At 41.6% G+C, this 17,533-nt stretch overlaps 1 protein-coding gene across 5 annotated transcripts in view; it reads right to left on the bottom strand.

Moving 5' to 3' along the window:
• Window positions 1-17,533, bottom strand: part of MAP3K4 (mitogen-activated protein kinase kinase kinase 4) — a 75,368-nt gene that overhangs the window by 26,061 nt on the left and 31,774 nt on the right. For all 5 annotated transcript variants that reach the window (XM_081906777.1, XM_081906776.1, XM_081906774.1 and 2 more), the window contains exons 2-6: window positions 10,042-10,229; window positions 6,365-7,746; window positions 2,101-2,343; window positions 910-1,056; window positions 384-541 (exon numbers count right to left, since the gene is read on the bottom strand). In XM_081906777.1, coding sequence (XP_081762903.1) covers window positions 384-541; window positions 910-1,056; window positions 2,101-2,343; window positions 6,365-7,741 — 1,925 coding nt within the window. In that variant the 5' untranslated portion in view covers window positions 7,742-7,746; window positions 10,042-10,229. The remainder of the gene's footprint in view (window positions 1-383; window positions 542-909; window positions 1,057-2,100; window positions 2,344-6,364; window positions 7,747-10,041; window positions 10,230-17,533) is intronic.

Here is a 17,533-nt window from a genome sequence, read left to right on the forward strand (position 1 = left end):
TTAAATAAAGTTTATGTAAAATAAATGAAATGAACTGTTCCCCAGTCAGATACAGTTTTTTTTTGGGGGGGGGGCTAATTAATTTTAAAATTGTTCAGATACACATTGCTTAATATTCAACTTTTACTAGCTTCTTAATAAGATCAACTCTACTTTTTGACAAAACAACAGAATTGGGAGACATGAAAGCAAGCTGCTTAAGCGAGCTGTAATCTTAGAAGATAGTTTTTTAAACAAACCTTAGAACTTTCTATCATGTACATTAATACTTTTAAATGGCAGTAGATTTCCAATTAATAAAACTTTTTTAAAAAATCCCTGCTAATAAAACTTAAAATTTTGAGCAAAATGGACATGAGAATCACAATAATAATAATTTCTACCAGAACAATTTTCCAGCTTGAGCTTCACCTCCTCGTATATAAGGAGTGATTTCTTTGGTGAAATTCCATTCTTCCTCCAGGAGATTTTTTAAACTATGAGATGCTTGAGGTAACTGCTGTAGCATTTGGATCCAGCTTCGCATATAATCAAAATAAACCTTGAAAAGGGAAGAACAGCAATTTAGGCTATATTGTTTCACCAGACTCCACAATGGAGACAGAGCCCACCTGTAATGTGAGGGTGGCTTTGTGAAATGGAATATTGTCAGAATGTATTAGGGAGATGAGATGCCAAGGGAGATATGTAAAAATCAGCACCTCATCTCTGTTTTTGCTTCCAAAGCAAAGCTCAGGACCATACAAGACAGGACCCCTGATTATATTGCACAACATAGTTAAAACAGAAACACAATTCCTGCACAACTAGAGAAACTAATGAAAATAAACTGACAACGGTGAGACAATTAAGAATCCGATAGAGAAGCCTACAGAAGTGACCCACTATAAAATAGGATTGCTTGCTTACCATTAACATCTTATGCAGGTCTTCCTCAAAAGAGTCAATGTTGCAGTTGTTCTTCTGTAAGTCATCTAACACCTCACGTAACATAAACTGATAATATTGCTTCATAAGCAGACCCCCTTTCAGGACCTCTTTACACTCTCTCACTAGCTGCAAGGAAACAGTCCATAAAAAGCAATAAATCATTCGGATGCTTAAAAAAGAGTTTCTCTTGAGATTTTAATCATAGATTTAATTTAGAGGTTTTAACAGATCATGTGGCCCTCTCTACACAACATAAAATCGCCAAGCAGCACAAGAGCTACAACAGTAGAGTGGATGGGATTTCAGAGTTGAATTCTACAGACCATTAACTCTGCTAAGTGTTTTACAAACCTTTCTTCATTTACTATCACAATGAGCCTGTAACATGGAGCCACTTTTTACTCCAAGAAAGGCCTCAAATGGTAATGACCAGTGATGGTATCTGAACCCAGATCTCCACAGCTCAAATCCCACACACCTTTATAAAAAGTTTGCTTTATATCATTTCACAAAACCCTTTTTTTAATTTAAGAAACCCATAAAACTTCACATTTTCACGTTTGCCTGCTACAATGCTAGAATTGTGGGGAAGGGAGGGGGCGTGGTAAACTTTTTACTGTATACTATAACCCAAGCCCCTGCAACAGAGTAGGGAATTAAAACCCATTAAATAAATATAGCTGATGGCTATGTATTTACCGAAGCTAAGGAATAAGTCAATTTAGTTGGCAAAGAAGCAGAGACAGAACCATATTTGCCCTCCACAGAATCCTCAGTAATTGTCGTCATTCTTACAAGAAAGAGAAATAGCAGCTTACAGTACTGCGCTTCCCTCTGAATTGTTCATCACTTTATTAAGAAATGTATATCCTGCTTCTCACCCTGTGTCTCAAAGCAGCTTACAAAAAATTGTAGGTTTTGGGGGCAGAAGAGATATAAGATCTTACTGTAACTTTTGGTAAAGCAATTAGCAGAGAATTATTTGCAAAATGTTAGAATTGTACATAGAATATTGGCCTTCGTTATCTTTTAAGTATCTTTTTCTACTACTGAAAAATATTACCACCAATCTAAATACGTACTATGCATCCCTTCTGTGGAACAATGTAAGACTTATTGCTAAGGACTGGGGAGGGAGGGAGGGGGGTTAATAAAACACTTTGGCCAAACCTGTTTAATACTCAAGAGAGATGGCTCCCCAGCAGGCTGCTGTTCCAACCTTAATTTGAGGCATTCATGGATAACATTGAGAAGGACTCGGCAAAGAACTAGGAATGCAGGCTCAAAAGATGGCAAATCCATAGACTTCAGCTCTTCCCGTGACACAGGACTGCACTTTTGATCTGAAGAAGGCGGAGAATTTGACAACTGCACGTAATCTGAACTTAAAATAGGATCTGGGTACTCTGAAAACTAACAAAAAAATAGATACTATGTAACAAACAACCTGAAACACTTCCCCCCCTTCAGTTTAATAACTTATCAGGTGTAAAGCCCACCACCAAACATTGACTTTAAAACAACAACAATCTTGTTCAATCAAAGTATCAGGCTTTCCTTTCAGACCTGTAGAACTATAGTGGTAGATGTTGGTCACAAGCCAGGAGAAATCACACAATTAACTTTGCATGCCCAGCAGGGCGCTTGAGCTTTCTCACATCAGCATCATGCCATGCTGCTTAGCAAGTCCACTTTTAAGTGAGTGGATTTCAAAAGCAGCTTGTGATGCAGCACAAGCATTGATATTCAAAGCAAAATATATCTGAAGTTCCATGAGGGCACCTCTAAAAAATCTGCATGGACGGGTTGGGATATTTTGTGAGAGTTGCGTTTCTCTATGCCATACTGTAAACGTTAAAATGAGCATCGTAATTCCAATCTGCAAACAGTCCTAGTGTTAAAACAATGTCTAAAACACTTGTGTTAAGTGATTGTACAGCACTACATGCAATATAAAATGTTAATACGCTAAACAAATTGCTACCTACATCAATGTGTTAAAAAGCCATTTGCAACAAGTTTGTCCTTGAGCTACTAACTGTAAATTTAAATGTTCATTTTATAAAAATGAGGTGCATTTTATAAAATTGCTCCTCCTTGGATTTTTAGGAAAGGGAAACCCCTGTTAATGTACACATTTCCACTGATATCAGCATTTTAATTGCTTATTACTAAATGGGTTCATCCAAATTAAAAAATGTATAGCTGAGGAAGAGATAGTATGCAGTGAATGATTGAATGCACCTCTAAGTGTGACTGGTATTAAGTTTGTGTTCATAGCATCAGTATTATTATTTTATTATTATTATTATTTATTATTATTATTATTATTATTACCACTACTACTGCTGCTAGTAGTACTACTACATTACCGTCGTACCTCGGCTCCCGAACACCTTGGGAGTCTAACGTTTCAGCTCTCAAACAATCAAAAACTGGAAGTGACTGTTCCGTTTTCGAACGTTCTTTTGGAAGCCGCACATCTGATGGGGCTTCCGATTGTCTGCAGGAGCTTTTGAATGGTTTTTGAATGTTTCAGAAGTCAAATGGACTTCCGGAACAGATTCTGTTCGATTTCCGAGGTATGACTGTAATACCTATTTTACGCCCAAGGCTATGAAACAAACATGGCAACAGCTCATGTAATAAATAAATGCTCATGTAACTAAACATTCATATAGTCATAGAAATGAAAGGGCAGAATGCTCAAAGTCTTTTTTTTTTACTTTGCACATCATATTCCATATTATCACATATTAAATTACCATACTTAAGTAGTAAATAACTTTAGCAGCATCTCTCTGGAATCAGAAATTTATAATTTTAAACAGACACAGTAAGCCAGTTACATGTAATTATACTAGCCCAAAAATTTAAACATATTAAAGCTGCATTCCTATGTACACTTACCTGGGAAGATGTCCCACTGAACTCAATGGGCCTGACTTCTGAGTAGGCATGCATGGGATTGTACTGTAAGTGTCTTAGTTTTCATAAATGCAACATCCAATTTGCTTTTCTTTATACTACCTCAGACACATTTCTGACATTTTGTGCATTTATTATTAGATGACTGCTTCTCATTATAGTATTATTTCAGAAAACAAAATATTTCAGGAATGAACATGCTAAAAATACACCATTGCCAAAATGTGAACTTCATCCTTCTATATACTAAGATAGATTATTAATTTCTGCAGAGCAAAAAACAGTGCAAAAAGTCTACATCAGTATCTTCTAGAGCAGGGGTTGGTAACCTGTGGCTACCCATATACTGTTGGATTGCAACTCTCACCATCCCTGACAATTGGCTATGATGGCTGGGATTGAAGGGAGTCCAACATCATCTTCTGGACAGCCACAGGTTAGCTGCCTTGTTCTAAAGAAATATGTCTCCACAATAAAGAAAATTTACCTGGAGTAGACTTCAATATTAAACATCCCTTTACAATGGTTGGTTGTTAAAATTAAAATAATAATAATAATAATAATAATAATAATAATAATAATCCAATCCTAGACTCCGAAGTGAGTTAATTTGGAAAATGGAACCAGTCAATGCCTCAATTCTTTTTTACACCTCACTGTTCACCATCATATTAGATGATGAGACCTTGTTAGATAGGTTTCTTAATATCCCATGAGGTTTCATTTCATAAGACTTAGGATTCTTTATAAAACAGCTGAAAGGTATGAACTCTATAAGCAATGATAATGCCATCACTGGGTAGTTAACACAACAGTGATGCTCATCTGTCCACATTCACATTTTAAAAATCTGTATTGCAGAAGAGCAGATTAGATAATGGGAAAAACTTTCTAGCAGCGATCATTTTGTTAATGGAAAAAACTGCACAGAAAAGTAGCAGAACCTTCTTTGGACAATTTGAGAAAGTAGCTATAGTAGATAATTATGATCAGCAAATCCAGTCTCAAGGCAAGGGTCGTCTTGATGTGCCTTCTAATTTTATTCTACACTGTGGTTATTCAAATTAAAAACGCAATTTGATATACAAAGCACAATAAGGCATCATACCCACATGTATATTTTCAATTCAATTCCCATACAGTATAAATTAATATGCTCAAACTCATATATTATAATAAAAGAAAATCCAGTATCTTTAAAACCAGACTTTATCTTCTTCAGAACACACATTTGTCCTTGAGCAACCCCCCTCCAAACGCCATGATGAACACAGACATTCTGGTGTAATCTGAATGATACTTCAGTAGCCATGGAAGAGATTGAAAGAATGGGGAGAGTAATGTGGAAATGATTAAATGGGTTGCCACTCACACTTCATTTGTTAGTACAACCACAAAACCAAGAAGCTGCTATGTGCACCTACATGTGTACCGTAACTCTCCCCTTCCTAACAATAATGCATGCACCAATAATGTCCAGCACACTACAGTTACCTTGAAAAGAGTCTTTTATTAGCTAAAGAAGGCTTATTTCAGTGGAGGGACAAAGGAAGATCTCTGAGAGCATGAGGATGCCCATGGGTGTCATGATGTCAACCCATGAAAGAGTGTTGGATTAGAACCAGGGCAAGCCAAATTCAATTCTCCACTCAGGCATGAAAACCATGGCTTGGTGACATTGGGCTGGTCACTGTATCTCAGCCCAACCCACCTCAAAAAAGACATTGAGGATGAATTTAGATGGGTAGGGGAACTACACACAACGCCCTGAGCTCCTTGGGCAAAGGGCAGAATATAAACCTAATAAAAAAGGAAATAAGTTATTAAGTTTCATTTCCATGCCAATCAGTATTCTGAAATTCAGAACTGAATAGATTCCAAGCATGCACTACATTTCACTTCAGCTCCAGCAAGGACTGCCATGAGAACTTCAGTTCCCCACACTTCACAAATACAGGAAAGTTTTCTATTTCATTTCTGTGGGGCTGGACCCCTAACTCTGCCATACATTAACCAGTACACAAAGCACCACGTTTTGAAAGTCTAGCCTTCATTTCTAGACTCTGCCCGTGACTTTATGGGCGGTAAGGAACAACTATGATCCAAACAAGAAGGGGGGGAAGGAAACTGGACTGAAGATCCACCGATGGGAAAGCCAAGAAGAGAAGCCTTCCTCAGCCCTCTGTTCTTTAACAAAGCAGCTTCAAGGAGAGATTTCAGGGCTCAGCACCTCACGCAGCCAACATGGAGCCAGGGCACATGCAAACTTCCAAGGCCAACATGGGAGTTCCACATTGGGTTTTTATATACGATACTTCTCCATTAACACATTGCAGCGATTAAGATGACTCATTAACAAGGCATTGCATATCGCAAAACAACTATGTGCGTATTATACAGAAGAATCGTTTCCAAAGAGAAAATTGAAAAAAAAGGAACAGTTTCCTGAAAATCTTTTAGCAGCGTGAACAACCGATTCCCACCCCCCGTTCCTCCCAGAACCTACCTCCAACTGCTGATCGCTCTTTATCAATGCCATTCGGGCCCTTTGCAAGGAGCCGTGCATTAACTTGTGCAGTCTTAAAATGAGCTTTCGCAACCCCATTTGTTTCAGTGCTTTATCTACAAACGGTCTATAAATAGAGGTCAAACAGTGTCTGCTGCACCCCGTCTCACCGCTGCACTCCGTAACAGCCCAGCAGGTTGAGTCGTCCTCAGATTCAAGCCTGTCAAGCTTTCTTGACAAATGGTCCTGTGCCTGAAAGTCAAAATTTGGCTTATTGGCAAAATTATTCTGGATGGCTTGTCTGAGTTCCTCCACACTCTCCTGAGAGATTTGTTCTTCATCTTCACTTTCTTCTGTGCACGCCCCCGAGGTTCCCCTATCGTCCTCCTCCTCCTCCTCCTCATCCTCTGGATCGTTGTCCCTGAATGGACGAGGAGAAGGGATTTCAAACACTGGCCAGCCAATGTCAGAGAGATCCTTGATGCCCAAAACAGTTCCCATAATCCTCAGTTTCTGGTTTAAGTCTTTTGTAATGTTCAACCAGAGACAGAGCGCCTGCACCCTGTCCTGAAAATCCCTCGCAGCATACTTTTCGTAGTCACTTTGAAGGGCCTTCAGAGATGGATAAAGTGCTTCTACGTATTCTAGCAGCTCCATTATCCGCTTTACCTGTTCAAATGAGACCCGCTGGCGATAGAGATGCTCATGGTAGCTAGAGTAGCCCATAGCATTAGCTCCATGAGCTGCTTTACACTGTCCCCCTGATGTACCATTAAGACTAGCGCCACTGCCTAGACAGGAGAGGTTCCCATAGTTCACTTTGAAAGTAAGGATTTCAACAATAATATCTGGGATGGCTTGGCGGGCTGTGTACAGATAGAAGTCTTGGTCGTTAATAGTCCGCCCCGCGTGCCAAGCTTGCAGTTCAAGCCAAATTAGTTCATTGGATCGGTTTAACTCAACAGCGGAAGTGCTCTCCTGCCCTTTCTGCTCTTTGTCCTTTTTCTTGGAAACTGAGGTAAGCTTTAACAAAAGCCGCAGGGTTTCAAAGAACTTTAAGCGGTCCGCTGGGTAATCAGTACGAGAAGTCTGGCGTGTAGTTTTGGCTATAGGCACAGGTACAGATACGAGAGGCTTCGCATTGCTGCAGCCAAGGCTGAGGTAAGGCTTATTGAGATCAACATCTGGAATGGACTTTTTTGGCAAGGACCCACCAACCGTGTCCAACATGAATGAGCACTGGACATTTTTCTTGTGATCCCTCTCAGTTGTCCTTAGGGTGGCTCGGATCTTTTTCCCCTGCTTATAGCTGACCTCTTCAGTGTTCTCAATGGTTTTGGCGTTGTCTTTGTTGGACAGCTGGCTTGGCGAGCTCATCTTCTCTGAAAATTATAAGATAAAAAATTTTTGCACCAAAAGTAAAAAGTTCACTTTTTAAAAAACACACTCATGCCCTGTTTTCTTTACTCCATTTGTATAATATTCCAGTTCTGTGATGTACTAAACACACATGACACATACTCTCAAAACTTCATATTCTGTTCATATTCATTAGACACCCTTACAATTATTTAAACAGTTCAGAACTCAATGTAAAACAAGTGGTTTTAAAATACTGTACCCCATATGTTTTCAAGTTCATTGTCATAAGCAATGTATTAAATCAGTGGCTATCCAACTGGTCTTTAACAACAGCCAGAGGTAAAGTGGCAGAATGTTATTTGTGGCTACAGGTATGGCAACAGCACAGTCATATTCCACGTAATTAAACACTGGTGCCTCAGGGGCTGCATTAAGAAGTTCTCACGGGCTGCATTTGCAAAACTCTGATTTATTAAGTTCCAGTTACCATACAACCACTTCTTCCCATACAGCTTTGACAGCTAAAGATATGAAGAAAACTCTTGTCATGATTGTCAAGGTGCTTCATCTAGGTATCACAAATTATTTCTGGGGTTTCTTTGTTCCCAGGGCTCTTTCTAGGGGCTCAATTTAAACCACAACCAACTCAAATATTCATATTTTCCTGAAGAGTCATGACAGATTTAATAGTAATAACTGACAACCACAGGAAAAAATTCTGGAGCACATTTCACTCCCTGAAATCAAGGCAATGCTGAGTCACTTTGCAACTAAAGGCAGACATAATGATACTGTGGAGCTTTTAAAGTAATAGGTTTAGCTCTGAAACCATGCTAATGGAAACATTCTGTTGTACTAATTGTAATTATGAGAATTGACTTCTCATTATAATTATCTCTTTTGCTGCACATGGCAGCTGGAAATAGTGACTAAGAAGCAATTCTGGGAGCACAAGTCTAATGGAAGGGAGAAGGAGGGTTTTTGCTCTCTCCCCCTACCCCCCCATCCAACCCTGCCCTAACAAGTTTCAAAAAAGAAAATGTTGCATGGAGAATGAGAGTTGTTTTTAGCAACCATTTTTGCACACTTATGCAATAGGGGGATATAATTGTAATAGATCCATTGCCCTCTCACAGAAACTACCAGGTTCTGAAGGTTGGAGAAAACTGCTGTAGCAGTTTGTTCCATCTTTGAATTCTATACTACTGGTATAGGTAAAAAAAAAAGAAGATAAAGGTATAATACTACTTTTCTTCTACTTTCCAGCATCATGAATCTTCTGTACTTCAGGCATTGCTGGGGAAACTTCTGTGCTGCTCCTGCCATGAATCACAAATTACGTACTATACATGTTGTACCTGAACCACTAACCGCTTTAACAGAGGGTGGTGAACTCTCTCTTCCTGTTACATAAAATAAAAAGGAACTAAGTGATATATGTTCAACCTAGTTGGAGAGCAGGTTCAGCATAGTGGCTAAGAGAATGAGCTACAAATCAGAAGTCCCAAGTTCAAATCTTGACCTATTATGGGCTTGCCAGGTGGTCGTAGAAAGCCACTCTTTTCATCCTCAGATCCCATTCATCTATATGGGGATAAAAAAAATATTGACCTACTCTAATCTGTTGTGTTAGGACTGTGGAGTGTTCTAAACATTCTGCAGCACTTTATAAATGTTTACAATTAGTATGATGACAATGAAACAGCAGCATAAACTAAATGGACTTCCTATATTCACAGAATGCAGCTATTTTACACAAAAAACGCTAACTAGCATGCTGTACTGTTTGCAAGCTACATTAGTATGAGCGGTAATGTGAGATTTGGGCAGAATCATTAATATCATCAACACAGCATAGAAAAATAAATACCTGTCAATACTAATGTTGTGCATACAGATGCACACAATGGCAATGAAGGGTGTTCTGATAATCTTCCTGTATGATTTCTTGGAGAAAGCACCTACATTATTGCTACAAAACTCTGTAGAAAAAATGATTTATCTAATCCACGGGGGAGCAGTGAGACACATTTCTCCCACAGGATATACACGTGACTATATTCAAGGCTCCTCTCTTAGCCACTATCAGAGTTATTAATAGAGGAGGAGTCACAGCATAGTAGTTGGCAATCCATGTTTTTCCCCACTTAAATCCTTCTGGAAGGAGGTGATGGGGAAAGGGTTTCTATGCCCACACAGCACTGGAGAGGCACTGCCAGTCAGAGTAGACAATATTGGGCTAGACTGGCCAACTTTGAGCCCTCTAGCTGTTTTGGGCTACAACTTCTATCATTTCCAGCGTACCACACACATACCTCTTAAAAAGCGGCCGGTAGGTCTCCCAATGTTATTTTTCAGATGCTTCGTTGACGAGCGCTTATTCTGCCGTGGTGTGCTAGGAGGAGAGTTTCCATAGGAAGTTTCAGCATTTTCTTCATCAGACAAGTCCTCAGGATCAGATTCAGAGATCCTGCCAGAGACATCTTCAGACTTACTGTCTTGCCTAAGTAGCAAAAGGAATTAAGATATAGAGGTCGGTTTAGAAAAGGCAACCCATTAGTGTGTCTCCACCCTATCATTGTGAACTTTCTGTACACTTGCCACTCCCATGTGACATACAGCAACTCTCCCAACAATGCAGCTCCCCACCCCCATCCCAGTTTTCTGTCTGAAGTTGGAAAAGGCAAAAAAAAAAAAAAAAGAAAGAAAGAAAGAAAGATCCTCCACTACTCTTACCAGCAAACAAAAAGCTAGAAGTGGTGATATTCCTCAAATAGCATGGTAAGGTACCATGCTATTTGAGGAGGTTGAATCCTGACAAGACAGAAGTACTGTTTTGGGGGGACAGGGGGTGGGCGGGGGTGGGGATTCCCTGGTCCTGAATGGGGTAACTGTGCCTCTGAAGGACCAAGTGTGCAGCCTGGGAGTCATTTTGGACTCACAGCTGTCCATGGAGGCGCAGGTTAATTCTGTGTCCAGGGCGACTGTCTTCCAGCTCCACCTGGTACGCAGGCTGAGACCCTACCTGCCTGCGGACTGTCTTGCCAGAGTGGTGCATGCTCTAGTTATCTCCCGCTTGGACTACTGCAATGCGCTCTACGTGGGGCTACCTTTGAAGGTGACCCGGAAACTGCAATTAATCCAGAATGCGGCAGCTAGACTGGTGACTAGGAGTGGCCACCGGGACCACATAACACCAGTCCTGAGAGATCTGCATTGGCTCCCAGTACGCTTCCAAGCACAATTCAAAGTGTTGGTGCTGACCTTTAAAGCCCGAAACGGCTTCGGTCCTGTATACCTGAAGGAGCGTCTCCACCCCCATCGTTCAGCCTGGACACTGAGATCCAGCGTTGAGGGCCTTCTGGGGGTTCCCTCATTGCGAGAAGTGAGGCTACAGGGAACGAGACAGAGGGCCTTCTCGGTAGTGGCGCCCGCCCTGTGGAATGCCCTCCCTTCAGATGTGAAGGAAATAAGCAGCTATCTTCTCTTTAAAAGACATCTGAAGGCAGCACTGTTTAGGGAAGTTTTTAATATTTAATGCTGTATTGTTTTTAACACTTGATTGGAAGCCCCCCAGAATGGCTGGGGAAACTCAGCCAGATGAGCGGGGTTTACATTTATTATTATTATTATTATTATTATTATTATTATTATTATTATTATTACATGCCTAAGAATGAAGGTAAGCACATCTCTCTGCATGTGAATGTCATGTGCTCCCAAATCCTTCTTGGGACACCAATTTCCATGCACATACACACTCACATGCCCCTTGCTTGGCTGGCAAGGTAACAGGGTAACAGATACTCCATTATGGAAGTATCTAGTCTCACACACCAGGCATTTTGAGGGTCAGAAGCTACCCCATCTGATTAGCTAATGCAGTGTTTCCCAACTGGGGGCCCCAAAGATATTCCAAGGGGGCCCCAGGTGAAAACCAAGTAGGCTAGGGGGCCACAGAAGGAAGTGAGAAGTGAATTTTTAAAGTGATTTTTAAAAAATCCTGATGGGTGGCTATCTGCTTGGCCAACCGCAAGCGGGTAAGGGGGTGGCGCACCAGGGACCAACACTCCTTTTTGCCATGTGTGTTTTCTTGGAGCAGTATTGGTTTGTTTCTGGTGGGAGAGGGTGGTCACTGAGGCTCCCGTTTTGACCTGTAGAGCCCCCGATCCAGAACCTTCAGGTGACCTGGAGTGGGGCTGAGTGAGCCAGAGATGCTCATTGCTGCCGCCAGTGCTGGGCCTGGTGGCAGCCTGGGCCTGACTCTGCAAGGCGGGTGCAATTCACCCCAGCGCCTAGCTGAGCAGGGTCGTCTGATGCTACTGTCTACTCTGAGTTCAGTGGGCCTTACTCCCAGGTAAGGGGGGGGGGTATAGTATTTTATTTAGGCAGCCAGGGCTCCTCCGGATGACAAATCTTTTTGCACCAGGTCAGTGAGGACCACTTGCTTTTAAAAATTCTCCCACATATACAGAACTCCCTGTGCACCTTTTGGACTTTATCTATAGGTTTCCCCCTCCATCTCAAATAACTGGGGTCAAATGAGTGTTGTTTACTTTTTATAATACATGGAAGATGGCTCTCCCTTGGGGGGGATCTTGACTCTCCTTCCTTGGAGGTTTCAAAGCAGAGGTTGGATGGCCATCTGTCATGGATGAGTTTAGCTGAGTTTCCTACGTTAATTATAAATAAAAGATGTTCTATTTACAAACAAAACATTTAAATAACTATCTGTCTACCGGTAGGGAGGGGGCCTGGGCAGAGCTAGGATTTTTGTTAGGGGGGCAGAACCTCATATTTGCATTGACTTTTACTTTTTGGGGAGGCAGCTGCCCACTGCCCCTCCCCCGGCTACCATAAGTCTGGGGTGGGGGCACAGGAACGAAACAAGGTCGGAAGGGGACCACAGCCAGAAATAGGTTGGAAAAACACTGAGCTAATGAGATAGAACTGCTACTATGGAGAACAGTCACCCGGAGGCAGAACACTCACTTTCCATACAGGAAGTCATAGTTCCTGCTCCCTGCATCTCCAGAAAAGACAACATATGGAAGCAGGCTTGGAAGAAATGTCTATCTGAGAAACCAAAGAGCTGCTGCATATCAACATAAATAATACTGAGCTCAACTGACCAACAATCTGAGTCATTATAAGGCAGCTTTTTATGTGCTGCCCCCTCCTGCCTTTCTTTGTGTACTAGAGTGGGAAGTACAACTTTTGAAATCTCACTGAGATGTAGATGGGAAACAAGGAGCAATACTTCAGAAGGACTAGAAACTTTGGGAGGACAGACATCAAAATCAGCCTTCTGGTTTACGAAACTTGTATGCACCTAGTTGTGAAAGGGATGGCAAACTAATCCACCGATGCCATTAAACCTTCCAGGAACTTTCTTAAATGCTAATGATAGCTTTCTTTCACTTACATGCAACAAGAAACAAAGGTCAGTAAATCAAAGAGCACTGCTCTATTTGATCCTGGGACAAAGCTTTCAGACATGACTTCTCCAAACCACAAATAACTCCAGCTATAAGGCAGACAGATACCATCTCAAGATCTGGCTCACAAAGTTTCTGTGTGTCAAAGTTTTGTTTTACTATTTTAAAAAAACACTTTGAAGCAGACAAGGGCAGCATGTGATGATTAGGGAGCACAAGAATGTTTGGAAAGATGCTTTATTATGGTAACAGTCTAGAAATCTGGGCTGCAATGTTGTTAACTGGGGCTAGATGTTTTGAATTATGCCAGTTGCTTTGTAACTAGACTGGATTCCAGTCATTTTCCAGACCCAGCTCAGAGTGTTGGCTTTGACCTTAAAAAACCTCAGCAGTTTTCAGCCAGGTTACATGAAAGGTCCCTTCCTCTCACAGGTTCCTACACACACCTTGAGGTCATTGTCAGAGGCCACCATCAAGCGAGAGCTGGCCTTTCAAAACTGATTTTGGCTTTTTGAAGTTTTAAGACCTGTCTGTGCTTTAATTTTATTACTTTATCTGTGCTGTGGTTTCTTTTATGTTGTAGTCACATTTTTACTGCATTTTAACCCATTTAAATTATGCAGCCCGGAGAACTTTGGTAATGAGGTAGCTTAGCATTACTATAAATAAATAAAATAAATCATACTTCACTGTGAGGCAACAGACGTTTGCTAAACCACATGCTTAACCAACTTGTTCCGATCTACAGTCTCTAACAATTTGCCTGAAATCACTTATATTTTTCATGTTCACTTCCGCAGACTTAAAACCTCTCTCACAACAACCAAACTAAATTGCAGTCCCGTTTATAGACTTGAATTGATTATGCTTTTACCAGAGTCAGCTCTGCCCACATTTGAGATTCAAATTCATGATAGAACACTATCTAGAATTCATATTATTGTCAACTTGCTATGCATTAAGTTTCACTTTTGTCATGTTTCGTTTGATTTAGCACTCTCAAGAGAATAGCTTAGAACTGAGTCACTTCCTAGCCTCATTATGTATTTAACCCAAAGGAAAGAATTTGGTTGCATGGTATTATTATTATTATTATTTATTAAGCTTAATTGTGCCTCTCATACCTTGGTGTTCTGATAGCTTTTTCAATACCCTGGCAGGATTCAAGATACAGTGGTACCTCAGGTTACAGACGCTTCAGGTTACAGACTCCACTAACCCAGAAATAGTACCTCAGGTTAAGAACTTTGCTTCAGGATGAGAACAGAAATCGGGTGGCGGCAGCAGGAGGCCCCATGAGCTAAAGTGGTGCTTCAGGTTAACAGTTTCGGGTTAAGAACGGACCTTCGGAACGAATTAAGTTCTTAACCCAAGGTACCACTGTACTCGTGTTCATTTTAAAATACCTGGTTCTTCTTCTTTTTAAACTCTAGATAGCTAATTGTCAATTCATTTTTGGCCCAGCTTTTAACATTTATTTATTATTTAGAAGAATAATAATATATATATTATTATTTATAAACTGCTCAGGAAAAGAATCCTTGCAGAGTTACTTAACTAAGCTTCAACATGCATTTATATGTATTTATTCCTTTTTGAGGAATAAAGGGACGCAGGTGGCGCTGTGGGTTAAAGCCTCAGCGCCTAGGACTTGCCGATTGAAAGGTCGGCGGTTCGAATCCCTGTGGCGGGGTGCGCTCCCGCTGCTCGGTCCCAGCGCCTGCCAACCTAGCAGTTCGAAAGCACCTCCGGGTGCAAGTAGATAAATAGGGACCGCTTACCAGCGGGAAGGTAAACGGCGTTTCCGTGTGCGGCTCTGGCTCGCCAGAGCAGCTTTGTCACGCTGGCCACGTGACCCGGAAGTGTCTCCGGACAGCGCTGGCCCCTGGCCTCTTAAGTGAGATGGGCGCACAACCCCAGAGTCTGTCAAGACTGGCCCGTACGGGCAGGGGTACCTTTACCTTTACCTTATTCCTTTTTGAATATCAGTTTATGAAAATTAAGCACCCCAATGTCTTCTCTCCAGGGACAAATGGGTGGGGTATAGTAGTAGTAGTAATAATAATAATAATAATAATAGTATTTATGAATAAAAAGTAAAAGGATTTACACTACTTGTCGCAACTGGCAAATTACAATCTATGCATCTTCTTGTAACTTCATGCTACCTTCAGTAGTTTCCCCGATAACAAAATCAGCACAAGACAATGGGGAAGCTACAGTAATAGCTGCATTAAGAAGGACATATTTCTATGACAACACACTGTTCCTACTGTGACTGCAGGCTAGCAGATTAGCTGCAGCAATTTCAGCAAGGACAGCAGAAGCTGATATTTAGATGGCGTGGCCTTGTTCCCCTACTGCACCTGTTGTGGCTGCGAGATGAGAGAACCCACGAGCTACAGCCCCAGAGCTGCTGGTGCCACAGCTGAAGCAAAAGATGTAAGAGTTACCGAACTGTGCAGCATCAGCACCAGAGCTGATCCTATGATAACAGAAGTTAAAACAAGCTACAAATGCTACAAGAATATGCCAGCTTCTCAATTTACAGCTGCAGCAAGTGCTAAAGGAAAAATAAAAGTCTGGGTGTACTTGAGTTCAAATTTTGGGTAGGTGCAGAATTTTCCAAGAGACAAGAAATATAAATTCTATATAAAAAGGACAATATGGAAATTGAGCCTTTCTCTACAGATCTTAAAGACATCTATGGCATCTTAAAGACAAAATAAAGGTGCAACTCCCTCCCCCCCCCCAAGATAAATAACTAGATGTCAGAGGCATGATTCGAAGAAGTGGGGAAAAATCCTTACACTTGTGTTTTTGTTTACAAGGAGAAATACATGAAAAAAATGTTGTCTTTTATAATAGCATCTGGGGTATACTACAATGCATCCTACCAAGGGAGTAAGGCAAACTTAACCCCTAATTTGCTCAGCTGAAGGGGGTGGAGATGTCCAACCACCTGGCTGCACTGAGCTCCACTGGGTTCTGTTGGCAGGAGGCCTCCACTGCTACAGAGGTCCACAATGCATCCGTGAAAAGCATGGGTAAGCAGAGCTTGGCAGAAAACCCCAAAAACGAGGCATTTGGGGGAGTAGAGCTAGGTCAGTCAAGATCTGCTGGATCCTGAGTTGGTCTATGTAATGATGATGGGCATGGAGCTAGCACAGTGAAAAACATCTTTTTCATGGCCATGGCCCTCATTACCCTTCACTCGGGTTGGGGCAAGCAGAAGGGTTACACTACGTGGGGCTACCTTTGAAGGTGACCTGGAAACTACAACTAATCCAGAATGCAGCAGCTAAACTGGTGACCACATAACACCGGTCCTGAAATACCTACATTGGCTCCTGGTACGTTTCCGAGCACAATTCAAAATGCTGGTGCTAACCTCTAAAGCCCTAAACGGCCTCGGCCCACTATACCTGAAGGAGCATCTCTACTGTCGTTCTGCCCAGACACTGAGGTCCAGCTCTGAGGGCCTTCTAGCGGTTCCTTCACTGCAAGAAGCCAAGTTACAGGGAACCAGGCAGAGGGCTTTCTCGGTAGTGGCACCTGCCCAGTGGAATGCCCTCCCATCAGATGTCAATGAAATAAACAGCTATCTGACTTTTAGAAGACATCTGAAGGCATCCCTGTTTAGGGAAGTTTTTAGTGTTTGATGTTTTATTGTGTTTTTAATATTCTGTTGGGAGTCGGCCAGAGTGGCTGGGGAAACCCAACCAGATGGGCAGAGTATAAATAATAAATTATTATTATTATTATTATTATTATTATTATTATTATTATTATTATTGGTTCATCTGTCACTCCATTCAGTCTGCTCCTAGTTATCTTTGGTAAAGCTAACCTTACTCTGTAATGTTTCTAATTAAAATTATTATTATCATTATTACTATAGATAATCCCTTCCAGTCGGGATTCAGGCCTCATCATGGGACTGAAACTGCCTTGGTCGCACTGGTTGATGATCTCCGGCGGGCTAGGGACAAAGGTGAGAGCTGTTTCCTAGTTCTGCTGGATCTCTCAGCGGCGTTTGATACCATCGACCATAACATCCTTCTGGACCGTCTTGAGGGGCTGGGAGCTGGGGGCACTGTCCTACAGTGGTTCCGCTCCTTCCTCCTGGGCCGTGTTCAGAAAGTGGTGGTGGGGGATGAGTGTTCAGACCCCTGGGCTCTCACTTGTGGGGTGCCTCAGGGTTCTGTCCTCTCCCCCATGCTTTTCAACATCTACATGCAGCCGCTGGGAGAGATCATCAGGAGGTTTGGGCTGGGTGTTCATCAGTATGCAGATGATACCCAGCTCTACCTCTCTTTTAAATCAGAACCAGTGAGGGCAGTGAAGGTCCTGTGTGAGTGTCTGGAGG

This window comes from Podarcis melisellensis, assembly GCF_964234715.1.
Source record: "Podarcis melisellensis genome assembly, chromosome: 3".
Taxonomy (NCBI): domain Eukaryota; kingdom Metazoa; phylum Chordata; class Lepidosauria; order Squamata; family Lacertidae; genus Podarcis; species Podarcis melisellensis.